Source organism: Carya illinoinensis, chromosome 9, assembly GCF_018687715.1.
Source record: "Carya illinoinensis cultivar Pawnee chromosome 9, C.illinoinensisPawnee_v1, whole genome shotgun sequence".
Lineage (NCBI taxonomy): Eukaryota > Viridiplantae > Streptophyta > Magnoliopsida > Fagales > Juglandaceae > Carya > Carya illinoinensis.
The window spans coordinates 21403102-21418404 of record NC_056760.1 but is presented as its reverse complement, the minus strand read 5'-3'; the positions used below and the strand labels follow the sequence as shown (position 1 = coordinate 21418404).

The 15303-nt window shown below is 37.4% G+C and overlaps 1 protein-coding gene across 1 annotated transcript; it reads right to left on the bottom strand.

Annotated features, from left to right (window-relative positions):
• Positions 1–4558: 4558 nt before the first annotated feature.
• LOC122275153 (patatin-like protein 7) lies at positions 4559–6673 on the bottom strand. The gene is made up of 3 exons (XM_043084118.1): positions 5632–6673; positions 5222–5284; positions 4559–5130 (listed from the first exon to the last, which is right to left on the bottom strand). The coding sequence occupies exons 1-3, from the start codon at positions 6583–6585 to the stop codon at positions 4846–4848; spliced, it is 1302 nt and encodes a 433-aa protein (XP_042940052.1). The 5' UTR covers positions 6586–6673; the 3' UTR covers positions 4559–4845.
• Between the last annotated feature and the right edge of the window lie 8630 nt (positions 6674–15303).

Below are 15303 nucleotides of genomic sequence, written 5' to 3'. Positions count from 1 at the left end.
CAGAATCCAACTACGTAAGTGCTCTCTAACTTACTAACTTTAAGTTAAAATGTTCCATGTTAGGAAGCCCATTTAACTTTGGTTATTTCCCCTAACTATAACTCAACAAAGTAATGTTTGTATCAAAATACAATGCGTGAGAAATTAGGAGAGATTCAGCCTGAGGAGTGCACGGATGAGGCTGCAAATACAATATTCAGAGATGTGCTAGGACACAGGTCTGGTTATACAAGAGGACTTGGTGGTTCAGTTATACCCAAGCCTAGACCATCAGCTATGTCAGCACAAATGGAGCACCTAGTCCAAGAAAATGAGAAGCATAAAAATGAGACATTGATGTACAAGACTGAATTGGATGAGATGAAAAGGGATGCAAGACAATTATTGGTTTGGCAAATGTCCTATGACCAGAGGATGAATGACTCAACATCTCAAAGAGTGTCTAATGAAGACACTCAAGGAGATGTTTAGATAGTTGGGTTTCTAAACTGGGAGTTTTTTGTAATTTTGGTTTGAAGTATTACTAACTATTGGTGGCAAGCTCATATTTTGGATCATAGTTGTCAAGGGAAAATGGTGTAGGTTTTATCAATTGGTTATAGTTGCTGGAATGGCTTCACAGCAGATTCATCGGCATATAATTGTTGGACAATGGGGTTGTGAACACTTATTATTAAAGGTTTGTCTAACGCTTTGTAAGTATGCTTTAAAACCCCTTCCTACTGTTGTGTATTATCTGCAATGGTTAAGAGAGTTTAATACTACAATAAATACTAGTGATGTTAAAACAGTCCCTATTGAGAGAATGCTGCTTAATAAGTGAATTACAGCTTCTGCCTATTCTATTTCTGAAATGATTGTATAGGTGATTGCTAAAGGTTATATATTTAGCATGACAATTGATTTTGACTATGGAATTTTTCCAAAAAGATTTGGTGTGATCGGGTGCATGATGTTTACATCTCTGTTACAGTAATGGACATTGTTAGTTTTTTCCTGACTATAATTAATCACTTTTTCTGATAAGGATGTCGGTTTGACTATGGTTCAGTACAAAAAATTCCTCTGAGTCTCAAGAAAGTTACTTGAACAAATTAAATTGGATTTAAGCTAGAAGGCAGGACAATAAATTATTATTAGTAGATGCAGTTTTAGGCTTTCATACATAACATTCCAAAATGGAACTTACAACTAGGGAATGCTTGTATACTTTGATGGGTAGGCAAGATGATACTCGTGATGCCAACTAGCAACAGTAGTTTCAACTGCTGGTCATGATGTTATAATTTAAACACAAGCCTGCAAGGTTGAAAGAATATATCATAATAGGTAAAAAGCAACTAAACTAGATAGTAACTCTGTAATGGAGCAGTGGTGATGGTTTAGGTATTAATTAGGAACTGCTGCTGTTTTGACAGGAGAATTTTTCCAGAATTAAGCTGGTGTGATTAGAATGCAGCCTTTGAAATAAACTTGTGGGTTTTGAATTATACAAGCATATGAGAGGACTCAATTATCAATTTTTTCCTCATATTTTTTACTCGGATTAAGATGGTTCAGTACAAATTAGTTATCATTCAGTGTCAAAATACTTGTATCAATTTCAAAATACTTGTATCAGAAAAACAATCTTCTGTTCAAAGGCACTCCTTTCACTTGTTTGCAATAGATGCAGATTTAGGCACCCATTTGTTTACATTCACATATTTTCTTACTTTTCTAAGCTTGTGTATTATTCTCTTTGTCCAAGATACTCATCTCATGCCAAGTGCAAGAACAATATCAGATTATGATGAAGTATTTGTGATGTTAAAAACTGAAAGTTGAGAGAATGATTTTTGTGTAAATCAATTTTGTCTAGGGATTTCTGTAATGGAGTATAGGCGAATGTTTATGTTCAATATGCATGTGGAATGGTTTGGAGTAGGCTTTACACATAAATATTGACTGTAATTGTTTTCATGTCTGTAATATGTAGGTAGCTCTCACGTGACTTTAATGGACTTTTTCGAAGATTTGGATTTTTTGATGCACCAATGAGCCTACCTGCAAGATGCTATACAACTACTTCACTCCCAGATTTAAATGTATAGCCATGTTGAAAACTGAACCAATGTAGTAAATTTGACAGTTATAGTGTTTAGTGGCAGTAGGTATTTAGGAAAGTCTAAGCTTGATTTTGCATGTCAGGTAGTCTTTCTACATGCTATAAGTCTGATGATGTGAAAGTAAATGAGATGTAGAAACAAGCTTGTACGAATTTATTATGGAAATATATATTGTACATGAAAATGCAAGTAAAATATATGGTGTCTTAGTTTGCCATTTTGTCAATTTTGTACATTCAATCTAAAATAATAAATCCTAAAAAATTATAGGCTTGGCAGAGTATAAAAGTTACAGGACATTGATACAAGCTGTTGCCATTGGGGATTTAGGGACAATTTATTTCCAGGGTTGTTAAATTGATACATGTTCTAAAAATGGGTTGATTGGCAAAGGATCAGCGACATAATCAAGAAAATCTAAATGGCAAATATCTTTTCTATGAACTTGAGATGATCTACCCAGCAACTAGTTGAGATTAAGCAATGATTATCCCACTTAATTGGTTATTGAGAATCTGTTCCAGCCATAAGAACATACGTACGTAGCTGTATTTTTGCGTCCAACCCATTCTTGATCAGTTTCCACCCGCTACATCCAACATTATTCACCGCAAATGTTCGATCTCAAATTTTCCATTTCCTGCAGATTCATATTTTCCTGCATGCACTCACGCACGACGAATTCCAGGCATGCCCAAATTCACCGCAACCATATATGCAGGTTTATATATAGTACCGTTTATTTCCAATTGCCCCTTTGACCTATGCTTCTGGTAGCTTTTGCGGTGACCCTCCACTCGTAGTATATCCACAATGGTGGCGTCCCTATATTTCGCGCTAATTGCCCATCAAATTTCTCTTTTGGGATTGAATGGTTGCTGCGGGAGCAATCGGCAACAACATCTTTAGCAATTTCGGGGCCCCAAAATTTGCCGAATGGAATTGTTTGCGGTGCCCTAAGCTATGGCCGTAAATACCACGCACACCGACGATTTTCCACCAAAATTGCCCATCTCAACCTCGTTGTCCATCAACATCTGCTGCGGGAAAGATTGGCAGCAAAATCGATAGCAACTGTGGCCTCCAACAAGATTTCACCGAAATTGCTCAGACCAGACCTATTACTCCCAACCGATTATCGGTGAATGGAAATCCCCGCATTTCATCTGACTCTACAAGAAAACAGGAGATTAACGGTGAGCTCGCATCCCGCAAAACGGCAATTTTCTTGTAGTGTCCTACCGTATAAGTAATGAAACATTTCTGATATGTTATAAGACTAAAGAACAAAAAACAATAACAAAAACAAAAACAGTGCCCTTCAGTTCTCTCCATCTCCCTCAAAATCCTTTGCGGTTAGTCCACTACTTCCTTCAGCCACCCAAATTTCCTCAAAATGGGTGTCACTTTTCCACCGACATATTCTTATTCTTCGATCACTTTTGAGCACTACAACAAATCGTTGTAATAGATAGAGCACTTGTGCATATTTATTTCAGAATTTTATAAGTTCGTATGTGTGGTATACTACTTTTTGGCTCTAGTTTAGAACTTTGATCATTTTCCTTTGCCATATATATAACAAACCCCGCATGAATTGCAAGATTGGTGAAAATGGACAAAATTAATTTAGTAAATCCAAGACATGATGATTAAATTAACCTGCTCAAAATTAGAGTCGTGGCGCACTTCGGCGGTCACTATTCTCCCATTATCAACATGTATAAGTGCCAATGGCACGCAAAATCTGAACATACAGTGACTCTGGCCGCGTGCATATATATATATATATATACACACACACTAGTACCATGCATGGAGTATGCAATTAGCATCAACCGGAGTCGATATTTTGTCGAACAATAATTATATATATGGTCACGCTTGTGGCCAGTCTTCTTGTACTACTAATATTACAAAAACATAAAACATTGAATAACCATGCTTTGTGCCTTTATTTTGTTCTCTTATTTTGGGTGTTCATATATTTATTTATTAAGAAAATAATCATTAATGTATTGATTTTTTTTATATTTTTAAAAAATATTTAAGGATGTTAAAAAAATATAAATAAATTAAATTAAAAAAAATAAATTTTATCTAAGGAATGCGCAATAGTCACTGTTGGACGGCACCGTCGCCGTACTCTAAAACATTATGCCCTTTGGACCACTTTGCAGCTTGCTTTTTATAAGCTGAAGCACTAATTCAAAGCTAGCGAAGGCCAGCCACTTTATGACGTACTGTTATTTATATATAAATGAAAAGTATCGGAATTGATTACAAGGTGGTGATATCATAATTCTACTGCAAGCTGCTATGCATGTTTTTCACCTCATCGAAGGAGGGAGACAAAAGAAACGACAAGACATTTGTTAAGGCAGGCCCATCTTTTGAACTTTTTCAAAAGATGATTAGGAGAAAAATCATAATTAAGCTGGCCGGAGAAGTACCCAAGAAGCAGAATCTTTGATTTCATTGAAATTTACACCAAATGTTCTCACGATAACTCCATATAAACAATCGACAAAATACAATAAATTTACATAAAACTACCAAATAAATATAATTAAAAAAAAAATTATAAGTCCGCTCAGCTCAGCTCAGACTCGGACGCATGCCTATATCATTCATACAACACGAGCGGCTGCGCACGCATAGTAACATGACAACAAAACTCGACTAATTAGCAACCTTTTTCTTTATGTTTTTCTCCTTCCGTTAATATTAAACCAAACTAGGAAGAAGAAAGGGTCGACAGAGTGGTGGCGGAAGATGTTCTTGGCGAAGGCGACGCTTGCTTCAACACCACAGTGGCCAAGATGCTGGTTTTTCTCCTCTCTTGTTCTTTTATCACCTCTCCAGCAAACAGTTCCAGTTTCTCTAAATTTGTGCTCTCCACCATCTTCCTCCCTTGAAACAACACAGACTCCACATTTTTCTCGGTTAACATGTTCTCGGCGACGGCCAATAAATTGGAGTCAAAAGTACCATGTTTTCTAGCTGGAGTACCAATATTCGCCTGTAATGTTCGATCAGATACTAAATTAACTACTAAATTTGCATGCCAGAATACTTTTTTTCAAAAGAAACTTGAAAGAATGTGTCTTTACCTGAATGCGAACATAATTACTTGTTCGCCACTGACCAAATGCCATTGAAACTGCTTGATCAACCTATATAACATAAAATAAAAAGAAATAATACAATCATTAGCTAACCCAATTTGAAGAAAGAACCAAATATGGTAAACATTTACAGAGAAGACAATGTGGGGTGCATTTTATTAATTCCGCATTCAAGATTCCCATGCCGACAAAGTTCTTTTTATTTTTTTAAGAAAAAAAAAAAAAAACAAAGGAAAAAAAAAAAAAAAAAAAAAAAGAAGAAGTTGTTAGGTGGCCCTCTTATCATGGCCACCCTAACTACCCTGCAAAGATAATTTAATTTCACAGTACTGCTATTTTATTGAGAGAGAGAGAGAGAGAGTGTGTGTTTTTCACAGTATGAAATCCGTACGTACCACGTCGGAAGCTCCTTCTCCGGCTATCTTTACAAGCCCAAACGGCGACGAAGTGATATTTCCAATACCCAGTTCAGACTGCGCGTTTCCAAGTGACACGACAAGAAGATCCTCCACTCCGTTACAGAGCGGGAACTCCAGCTTGTTGTGCAGCACGTGAGTAATGGCCGCGGCCGTCGGATTGTTCATTGCGATCTCGCCGTTCATGGCGGCGATCCTCGTCCTCCGATCCACCGACGCTATATTGACTGGCCGTGCAGTCAAAGTGGCGGCGCACACGTCCCTCATCTTGAAATCGTAGCCGTCCATTTCCAGGGCGTCCGCGCGGGAAAAGAGAAATGGCGCGTTCGTGGAGAGGTCGTAGCAGGGAATCAGGACCGACTTCAGGGTGTCCTTCAGGGTGGACTCTCCGAATGTCTTACGGAATAGCTTTTCGGCCTTTTCCGTCCGGATGATCCGCCTGAATATCCCCGACGGCGAGGACCGAAAGATCTTGTGTTGGTTCCGGATGAGGAATCTGAGGGCCTGGTCGGCAGTGAACATGGGGGCACCGTCTCTACCGCGAGTGAAGAGAAGGGCAGCGAGGATACCACCGGCGCCGGAGCCGGCCACGACGTCAAAAAAGTCGGCAATGCCAGCATCTGGGTTGCCGGATTTGCCGCGGAGAAAGGACTCGAGGCGGGCGAGGGAGGTGGCGGCTAGGATTCCATCGGTGGAACCGCGTCCGTCGATGGAGAGGATCCTGACTTTGGAGGCGGGCGGGTTGTGTTTGGTGGAGGACTTGAAGGAGTCTCGAGAAAGCGAGACGGAGTGAGAAAGCTTCGGATTGGAATTGGGATGGTGATTCTCGTAGCCGAAGAGGAACTTGTTTTCAAGAAGGGAGAAGATTTCGTAGGTGAGTTTATCAACGTCGAGATCAAGCATGGGGGATGATGCAGAAACTAGTGCCGCCATTTTTTTTTTTAATTTTGAAGAAAGTAAGAAAGAAAGAGAGACTTATGACGACGAAAATGGGGAGCCACTGGGACTGAATTATATAGCTGCTGATCGAAGTGGAGGAGGTTTTGTACGTGCGGTCAAGTGTGTCACTGTGTTTGCGTGTGTGTTCTTTTATTTTATTTTTTCTTACTACCAAGTTGTAAAGCGACTGTCGTGGAACATTCACTGTCGTTGTTGTCGTTTTTTCCTTTATAAGTTTTTCTTGAGGCTCGAAGCGTCGGTCGGATTGATCACCTCTAGACTCTAGGAAACGATTTTGACCCATATTCTTCAGTTATTCGGACCTTTGTCCCTAGGTACGGACGCAGCTCCAATACTCTTTTATTTTCTATCCACTTATTTCTGAGCCCAACATTGAACAAACAAAATCTCAAAAAATCATTCATTCTCGTGACAAAAGAAACACACAAGCCACAAGTTCAAAAAAGATATTTAAAAAGTTGCAAAATGTTCTCTCTTAATTAAAAAGATTTGAAAAACTTTTGCTTATCAAACATATTTTACAAGGGTAGTACTATTTTTAAACATACATGCATGAAAAGAAAACACATATTTTTGGATGGGATTTTTTTTTTTTTTTTTCTGGATTAAAATGACAGAAGGGGGTGGTCAGAGGTGGCAATCAAAGCATAGCTTCCCTACCGGCCAACATGACCATAATATAATCCTACCCGCTAATAACCGGCCTACAGGAAGGACCTAGATGGCAGGAAGCTGGCACTCCCTCAAATTTGGTTCAAATCATAGTTTAGACTCCAACGCTACTTGAAAATTCAATGAATGCTTAGGTAATTATTACTAAAAGTACTCTAAGGTGAATTTAAATCTGAATTCGAACTCATGACCTCGCTAGTACATATCAAACCGCTCGAGAGTAGTTCAAGAATTATTGAACCATCGCTCTTGGTCAATAGAACTTGCTTGTATAGGAAGTATTACTAATTTATTGGCTCCTAAATGAGCAAATTTGAGTGCAATTCATACGTAGAGGATATAAATCAATTACTCAAAGTCAGATTATTAATTTATTTCTTGAAAGGATTATCAAAACAATATTTTAAAAAGTAGTTAGGACGAATTGTGTTTCAATATTCAAACCTAAAAACCAAGAACATGATATATAATACTTCTTATGATGGCCGAGTGGTAAAAGACTTTTGGGCGTTGCACTGTTGGATCAGTAGTGGCAACGTATATTTTAGTGTACGTACGTAGTATTGTGTTGCAACTTTTGCTGCAGCGCAGCGGTGAAGTAATTTATTAGGTTAAAATGGATCGTTGTGATTCTCCAACTCCTTATGGAAGTGGAGTAGATTGACATCCAATTAGATCCAAAGTTTGGTGGCATCCAATTAGATCCACTTCTGGGACCTACGCACAGTGATAATGAAGTGCAGACATCAGATCTTGAAGATCCAAGGCTAGGAAAAAGGTGTTTGTACTGCAGCAGGTGCATGCAGTAGGAGACGTGTTGGATCCGTGGAGGCAATTGAGCCTCATGCGCGGCCTAGATGACGCTCGGGGTACACTCACGCACATGCATCTAAAATTTAACACTCGCAAAGTCATGTAAATCGGCAGCTAAGAATCATTGTATTGAGGCACACGAGATTATTTCTAAGAAAATTGTTTGTTAGCTTTCATTATTGTTAAAATAAATCTATTTTCATTATAAATTGTCATTTAACTCGTCATTAATGTTCATTTTTCTTGTCGTGAGATATTCCAAAGACAAAAATTAGCCTTCTTCAGTCTTAGAATCGATTAACAAAAGAGAACCAAACGAAAGAAAAATATAAAAAGAGAGAAGAAGTAGGTTTAGAGTTGTGGAGAGGAGAAGGAGAAGAAAAGGAAGAGGAGGGAGACATTACATATTCACAAACCCTAGCTCTCCACCCTTGAAAAGCGGCTTGGCTTAAGGAAACTAAATATATACAAATGACAAATGATTTGTGCAGTCGGCAAATGCAGTCGGCGTACAGTCGCTTTGAAAAAAATGAATTAATATGAGACCTATATGAAAAAAAAAAAAAATTATTTTTATAACTTTTTTTTATTCATTCTGTACAGCCATGAAAAAAAAAATATTTTTATATTTTTTTTTTATTTATTCTGTACAGCCGACTGCATGCCGACTGCATTTACCGACTACGTCTAGCAAAGCCCATATACAAATTTACTACTGGAAGAGGATTATTATTTTAATTTCACTTAAAATAGATAATATTTATTTAATACGTACCAAACAAGATCATGTGTTTTGTTCATTTCACCAATCCATCTGATCATTTATAGAAATATAATAACTAAATATCGATCCTATGGTTTTATGCAAAATATATAGTTTTATTTCAAGTGAAATATTGAAGAAGATCATTTAGTATAAAAACATTATGTATTTTGTTCATGCCAAGCTTGCGGTCAATAGAGTAATGGAATATGGATAGAAGGTTTTAATTGAGATTTTTTTTATAAACTTAAGGATTAAAACAATAAAATTGAAAACCTAAGAAGCAAAAAGAAAATCGTGCAAAACCTCAAACTATTTCAATACTTTTTTTAAAGTCTAAAATATCATTGGCAAAAGAGAAATGTTACAATCATAAATATTTTACAAAAGTAAATTTATAAACTGGCTTAACTTTAGGTGATAAATTAATATATCTACATTACAATAAAAATAATTTTATAATCAAACGTACCACATCAAATCACATTAATTTATAAATTTATTTTTGTGAAATTCATGTTTGGCTTAAGCATATCTCTTCGCAAAAATTAAAAATTCGGGATATTGCCTTTATATATTATTACTACACTCTTATTGTACATCTCAACTATAATGAAAACATAAGGTTATCCTCTTGAGCAGCTGAATATAGATGTATCAATGGGACCCAACCTCCGACACTCAATATTGCTGATGCAACATATATTCGACTCATTTTCGAAGAATAAGCATCCACTATTTGTTCGTTACGAAAGTGAAAGGTAAATGTGGCCTATCAATGGAGTCACTCAAAAACTTGTAACAGGAGAAAGCTGGAGGGAGAAAATCTTTGTAGGACCTCGCAAGATGCTGTGGGTTTTGGTGCGTACAAAGCCAAAGACGTTGATATTCTCTTTCGCAAAGAGTTTATGAAATTTGACGGACGGACGGTTGCTCAAAATATCTTCTTCTCTTATTTTCTTTTTTCTATATTTATTGCTAGTACAAGTACTAGTCAGCCACCACCAAATATCACATTAAATGGGCAGATCTCTTCGAATTTTTCGTACTTTTAAACTACCAAATAAATGATATCTAGGAGTTGGTATTGTCGATTACAGTTGTCCTGGGACCCGTACGTACCAAATGAAATCTCTACCAAACTGCTTAGCTAGCTTGGCTTAGCTGTGACATTGCTCCTGAATGCAGAGGAGATCGAATTAAGGGTTGTGCAGCGCTACAGATGAGGAAAAGCTATGGGAATTATAAGCTTATCTCCAAAATCATTGATGGCATGTTGAAAGTGGTTCTTGAGAGATTGATTTCACCTTCCACAGATTTTTGGGATAGAATGATTCATCCATATATATATGATGATTCAAACTGATAAAATCTATGAGAGTCATGAAGAAAACGGATGTCTTATGGCTAGCTATTAAAAGTGGGCCTTCCTTCCAGCCACCATGAAATGCAAGGGATTTTTTTTCCCTCTTGGGGCCGTGGGGCGCCATAGCTAATGCTAGCCGATACATCAATGCCTACGAACATTTTTTATGCCATCATAATTCGATCGATGTAGTTCCCACATTTGGTGGAGTGCATGTACTTTGTTATACGATCAATAACCGGACTTGTAAATATATTTTATTTATTTTTCTATAATATCCAACCATCACGACTTGATCAGGGTTTTGGTAGACATCGTCGACTCTCCATCTTCATTTCATCTTAATTGTGTAAATGTTATCCAAGCTTATAATTAGTGATCTCACTATTTTTAAACGACAAAGCCAAATCATCTCTACATGTCTCCCAGCTAACTCCGGTTATAAGAGAGAGAGTTTTGGGACCGCTGAATAAAAGCCTAATGCTTAAACGATAATGATATATACAAGTTCTAAATAAATAGGCCTCGGTACAAACCTTTTATAAAATAGTTGACTCTATCATGAAATAGTGTGAAAACTCACTTTTTCTCGGTAAGATCCATTTTTTCACAAAATGTTTATACAATTATTGTGCATTAATACTCAATGCTATTTTTTTTTATTAGAGAGAGAGGTCATAAGAAAATAGTCAAAGAATGTCTTACTTTAACTTTCATACCGATTACAACCATCAAACTCTTAAATAAGAAACTTTAAAAGGATGATTAGAATCATAAAAATCTCAAAATTTGACAATTCAGAAATTCCAAGTTAGGAGGGAATCTAAAGTAGGAAATAAGTCAAAGAGGTCCGCTTTGCAACAGTCTGCCTGTTTTTAAGCCATCAACAACATCCAATAGAAGTCTTCCATGTAAGCAAGTCTACACAAAAGTCATAAGGATCAATACACTAAATGATAGGGGTGATACCTGCATATAAGGGGGCAAGGTCACCCCTTCTCTGCACCCCGCCCCCGCATATGCGGGGGTTGGGTTTTCCACCCCCACCCCCACCTCCACACCCCGCCACAGGAGGCGGGGAGAGGGGGTGGACATTTCATCCGCCCCGCCCCTCACACACCTCTAGGATTTCAATACCCTATTGGGTCTAAAAAATATTTTTTGGTTCAAAAATATTTTTTTAGAACTCAAAAATATTTTTTAGAACCAAATTATTATATAATTAAAATTATCAATTAAAATTTTTATATATAACAATAATTTAAAAATCTGATAACATAGTTTGTTAAACTTATTCACAAGAGTGTTAAACTTATGAGCAAGAGTGTGCAATGAATTGACATAGGAGGCCAACCATATATAGGACTCCAATGCCATACAAGAGTCATACTTGAGCAAATTGAATCCCACATTGCTCAAGCAAGACTCTTATATGGCCTTGGAGTCTTATATATGGTTGGCCTCCTATGCCAATTTTGCACACTCTTCCTCACAAGTCTAACATTCTTGTGAATAAGTTTAACAAATTGTAATATATATAATTTGTAAACTAAAAATATATATTTACTTATATATTAAATTAAAAAAATATTAGTGGGGGTGAGGCAGAGGAAATGTCGGGTGGGGTTGGACCTTGCCCGCCCCCCACCCTCACTAGAGAGCTAGATGTGGTGCAGGTGGCCCCACCACCCGCACTTAGTGGAAAGGGGTCTACCCAGCCCATGCTGAGGCGGGGCAAACGTGGGTGGATTAACGGGGCACGAGGCCCCACTGCCCACCCCTACTAGATGATTTATCTCTTTGTTAATTTATTTCTCAATACACTACAAACAACTTAGCTAAGAAAAATGGTGGGGGAAGAAGAACTTTGAGAGGTAAAAAGGGTGGGTGAGATTGAGAGTTTTCTCCCCACCATCTTGAGTGTCAACTAGCTGCAGAGGATGAAGACGAAGATAACAATGTCAAATGCGTCTTTTAGACAACTTGGCCTTTCTGAGTTTCAAAATTGAGCCTTCAATGGCTCTATTCCCTCTTGTACATAGTCCGTAGAATCAAGCTAACATTTAAAGCCAGAGACAGCATGAGCAAGCTCCTCATTGACAAAACGCTAGTGATTGAAGCCATTGGATTAGAAGAAAACAGAGTATTGAAAGAAACCGTTAAGGAAAACAAAGTAATGAAAGAAATAGAGCACAAACACAGAGTACTGAGTATACATTGCTATGAGAGCTTGTTTGGAGTGAGTGCAAGGCAGTGATCGACCTAGCTACGGTTTCAATGGTTGGGTTGCCTAATAAACCATTCCTAGAAGATCCATCAACAAGACATCAGCAAGATCGAGCTCTTCTCCCAGATCGAACAAGCTTTTTCTTTCAAACAGATCGGCCTCTTCTCCCAGATTCACAAGGCATAAAAATATCAAACAAATTTGAGCATATTAAAGAGGAATTACATCGGAGCCGTCAATTCTAGGAATGGGTAGGTGGAGAGGGGAGCTAGGTTTCATGCAAGAGGATGGAAGACGGGAGAGGGGTGGGTTCCATGAGATTTCCTGTAGTCTGCAAGCACATGAGAACTAAAATGGAGAGTCTATTTGTCAACAGCCCTTTAGGGTTTATTAGATGGACCGGTCTGAAGGTTCTCTCTAAATCAAAACATATGAATGATCATATATCAATCCCTCTTCAAAATGATCGGTCCATTCTTGGGGCTTTAACAGACCACACTAAAAGTTGGCCACATTAGTAATTCTACACTGCATATAATGAGACTCATCACATCCGATAAAAAAAGCCAAAACCACATAAAGCAATTCCAACTCCATCTAATTTCTGTAGACTGTAAATATCTCGAACGTCCTCCAGCTGCAGCAATAGAAGAATCTCGTTGTTTTCTCCTCTTTGGGAGTTTGCATGTGTAAGAAAAAAAAAAAACTTGGTTCGTGAAGCCTGTGCCAAAGCATTGTCCCCTTTACTCTCTCTTTTTCTATGTAGTCTCTCGTTACCTCTATTCAAACAATCACAATAGCCCTACCTCTCAAGTCATTTTCATGTTTGGCTCTAAAACCATGTTCTTTCTTAATAGACTGATTCACATTCCATACTAGACTCATGTTCCATAATGTAGGTCCTTTTGTTTCTATTGTGGTTGTTTCTTCTTGTTCTGGTTCTTGGAAGCTTTTCCTTAGATATGGGTCTCTTTGAGTTTTGGTTCTAAGTCTTGATTAGTACAATTTCTCCCCAAAATTAAGGGATTGGTGTGCTCTGTATTTCCTGGTTTTCAACAAAATCTAAACTGGGATTTCTTTAAAAAGTCAAGACGTGAGGTTCTTAGATTTCTGGGCATTTTTTTTTCTTAGTGGGTGCCTTCTATGGTTCTCAATAGGAGTTTAGAATCTCCATTGAAGTAGGTGATACGAGCAATTAGTGAGAAGAATTTTGATGAAGAAAATAATCATACAAGAAGTTGGATTCTCAATATTTTGACCTTTTGATCACTGTGTTTGAGCTTGGGGAAGAAGAAAATTTGACTTATTTTTTACTGCGAAAGAAGGCATCCTACTGATGGCAATTTTTTGCTTGTTCTCTCTTTTGCTAGTTGGGTATGTATTAAAACTTCAGCTTGTAGGTGCTTAGCTCCATGATCAAACTACGCTGTTATCCATTGACAACGAGCTTGGAATACCTGACAGGGGAGCCAAATACTTAGATTGCTACTCTTTGTAGTCTACAGTCTAAGTGTAGACCCCATGGCTCATTTTGGTAAAATTAACTTTTAGTGCACTATGAGAAACTTGTTTTTCACATTTTATTCATTATGTATATTCCATAAAGTCTCATAGATGCCATCCGAAGGGAGAGTCTAACCTTAAATTGACTAATATTAGTTCAACCTAGTACTAAAAGTCAAGAGGTATCTTCTTGCCTGACATAAAGGTTTGATCTATATAAAAAAAGTTGATGATTCTTCATTGCGAAAAAAGACAAATACCTTACAAGGATCTTGTCCCTTAAGTCCTTATAGAAATAATCTTTGCTCTATCCATTGCGGAAAAAGATGAGCAATAAAATGGACATATCAAAAGTTGTGCAACCTTGTGTTCAAAGGAGACACTCTTTCAAATATCTAAGCTCTAGCATAAAGTCTAGCTTTTGAGATCAAAGATAACTCATTTGGAAGAATCTATGTGAAAAAAAAAAAAAAGAGGGAAATAAAAATATATATTTAAATATTTGATGGTGCTAGTAAGTTGCCCCACTCACACACCCACATAGACTTTGGCCTTAATGACTTTGCGGTGTATCTGAACTTTTTTTTTTTTTTTGGGCTTTTTATTTGAAATAAGAGAGTATGAATCTTTTTCAAGATTGGTTGTGTGATTGGTGTAGTGTGCTTGGAAACTTTGTGCATCTAGGCAAGTGATTTGACTTTAAAAGAATTAAGTTGTTTAAAAAAATTACTGCTCATTGTAAAATAGTGTTGGCTCAAATTTTTTTTTACCAGGTCAATACAAGTTTGTTTTGTTTTTGAGTCCGATAAGCATGCACAATTTTTTGTTTTTTTTTTTTGGTTAGTTTATGGGCATTTTTCTGTATTTTTGTGGCATGAGTCTGGAATGTGTGTTTTTAGAATAGAGGTTTTAAGTCCCAGTGGGATTCTAAGCCATGGGCTCTTGCACAGCATGCAAGTCACTTAGTGACTTAAGTGGTGTAGAGTTTGGATAGAAACTCACCCCCCCCCCTCACCATCCCGATACTTCCTCTCATCACTTCTCCACACTTCACGCATCTTTCACTTTTTGGTCCCTAGCCAGACACTACTTCACACACCACTAGTGTTCTAGAGCACTTGGGTTCTTTGAAATTACACAGACCTTTTCATCTCTTTGATTTCCTATCACAGTAACTGCTCTCCTCTTCCTTTCTAGTTCTAGGGCTCAACGCACACTTATTTTTGGGTTTGATTTTTGATTTGAAGATTGGATTTTTTATATTTGGGCTGTGAATATGTGCATATTGTGAATTGAGTCTACATCGTTAATGTATTTAGGAATGATTTTTGGTGGGTCGGTGCATTA

Excerpts from the sequence above, each read along its gene's own strand:
- LOC122275153 (XM_043084118.1), bottom strand. The coding sequence starts at position 6,585 with ATGGCGGCACTAGTTTCTGCATCATCCCCCATGCTTGATCTCGACGTT. Across the intron at positions 5,285-5,631 it reads GAGAAGGAGCTTCCGACGTG|GTTGATCAAGCAGTTTCAAT; the intron begins GTACGTACGGAT and ends TATGTTATATAG. Across the intron at positions 5,131-5,221 it reads GTAATTATGTTCGCATTCAG|GCGAATATTGGTACTCCAGC; the intron begins GTAAAGACACAT and ends CGAACATTACAG.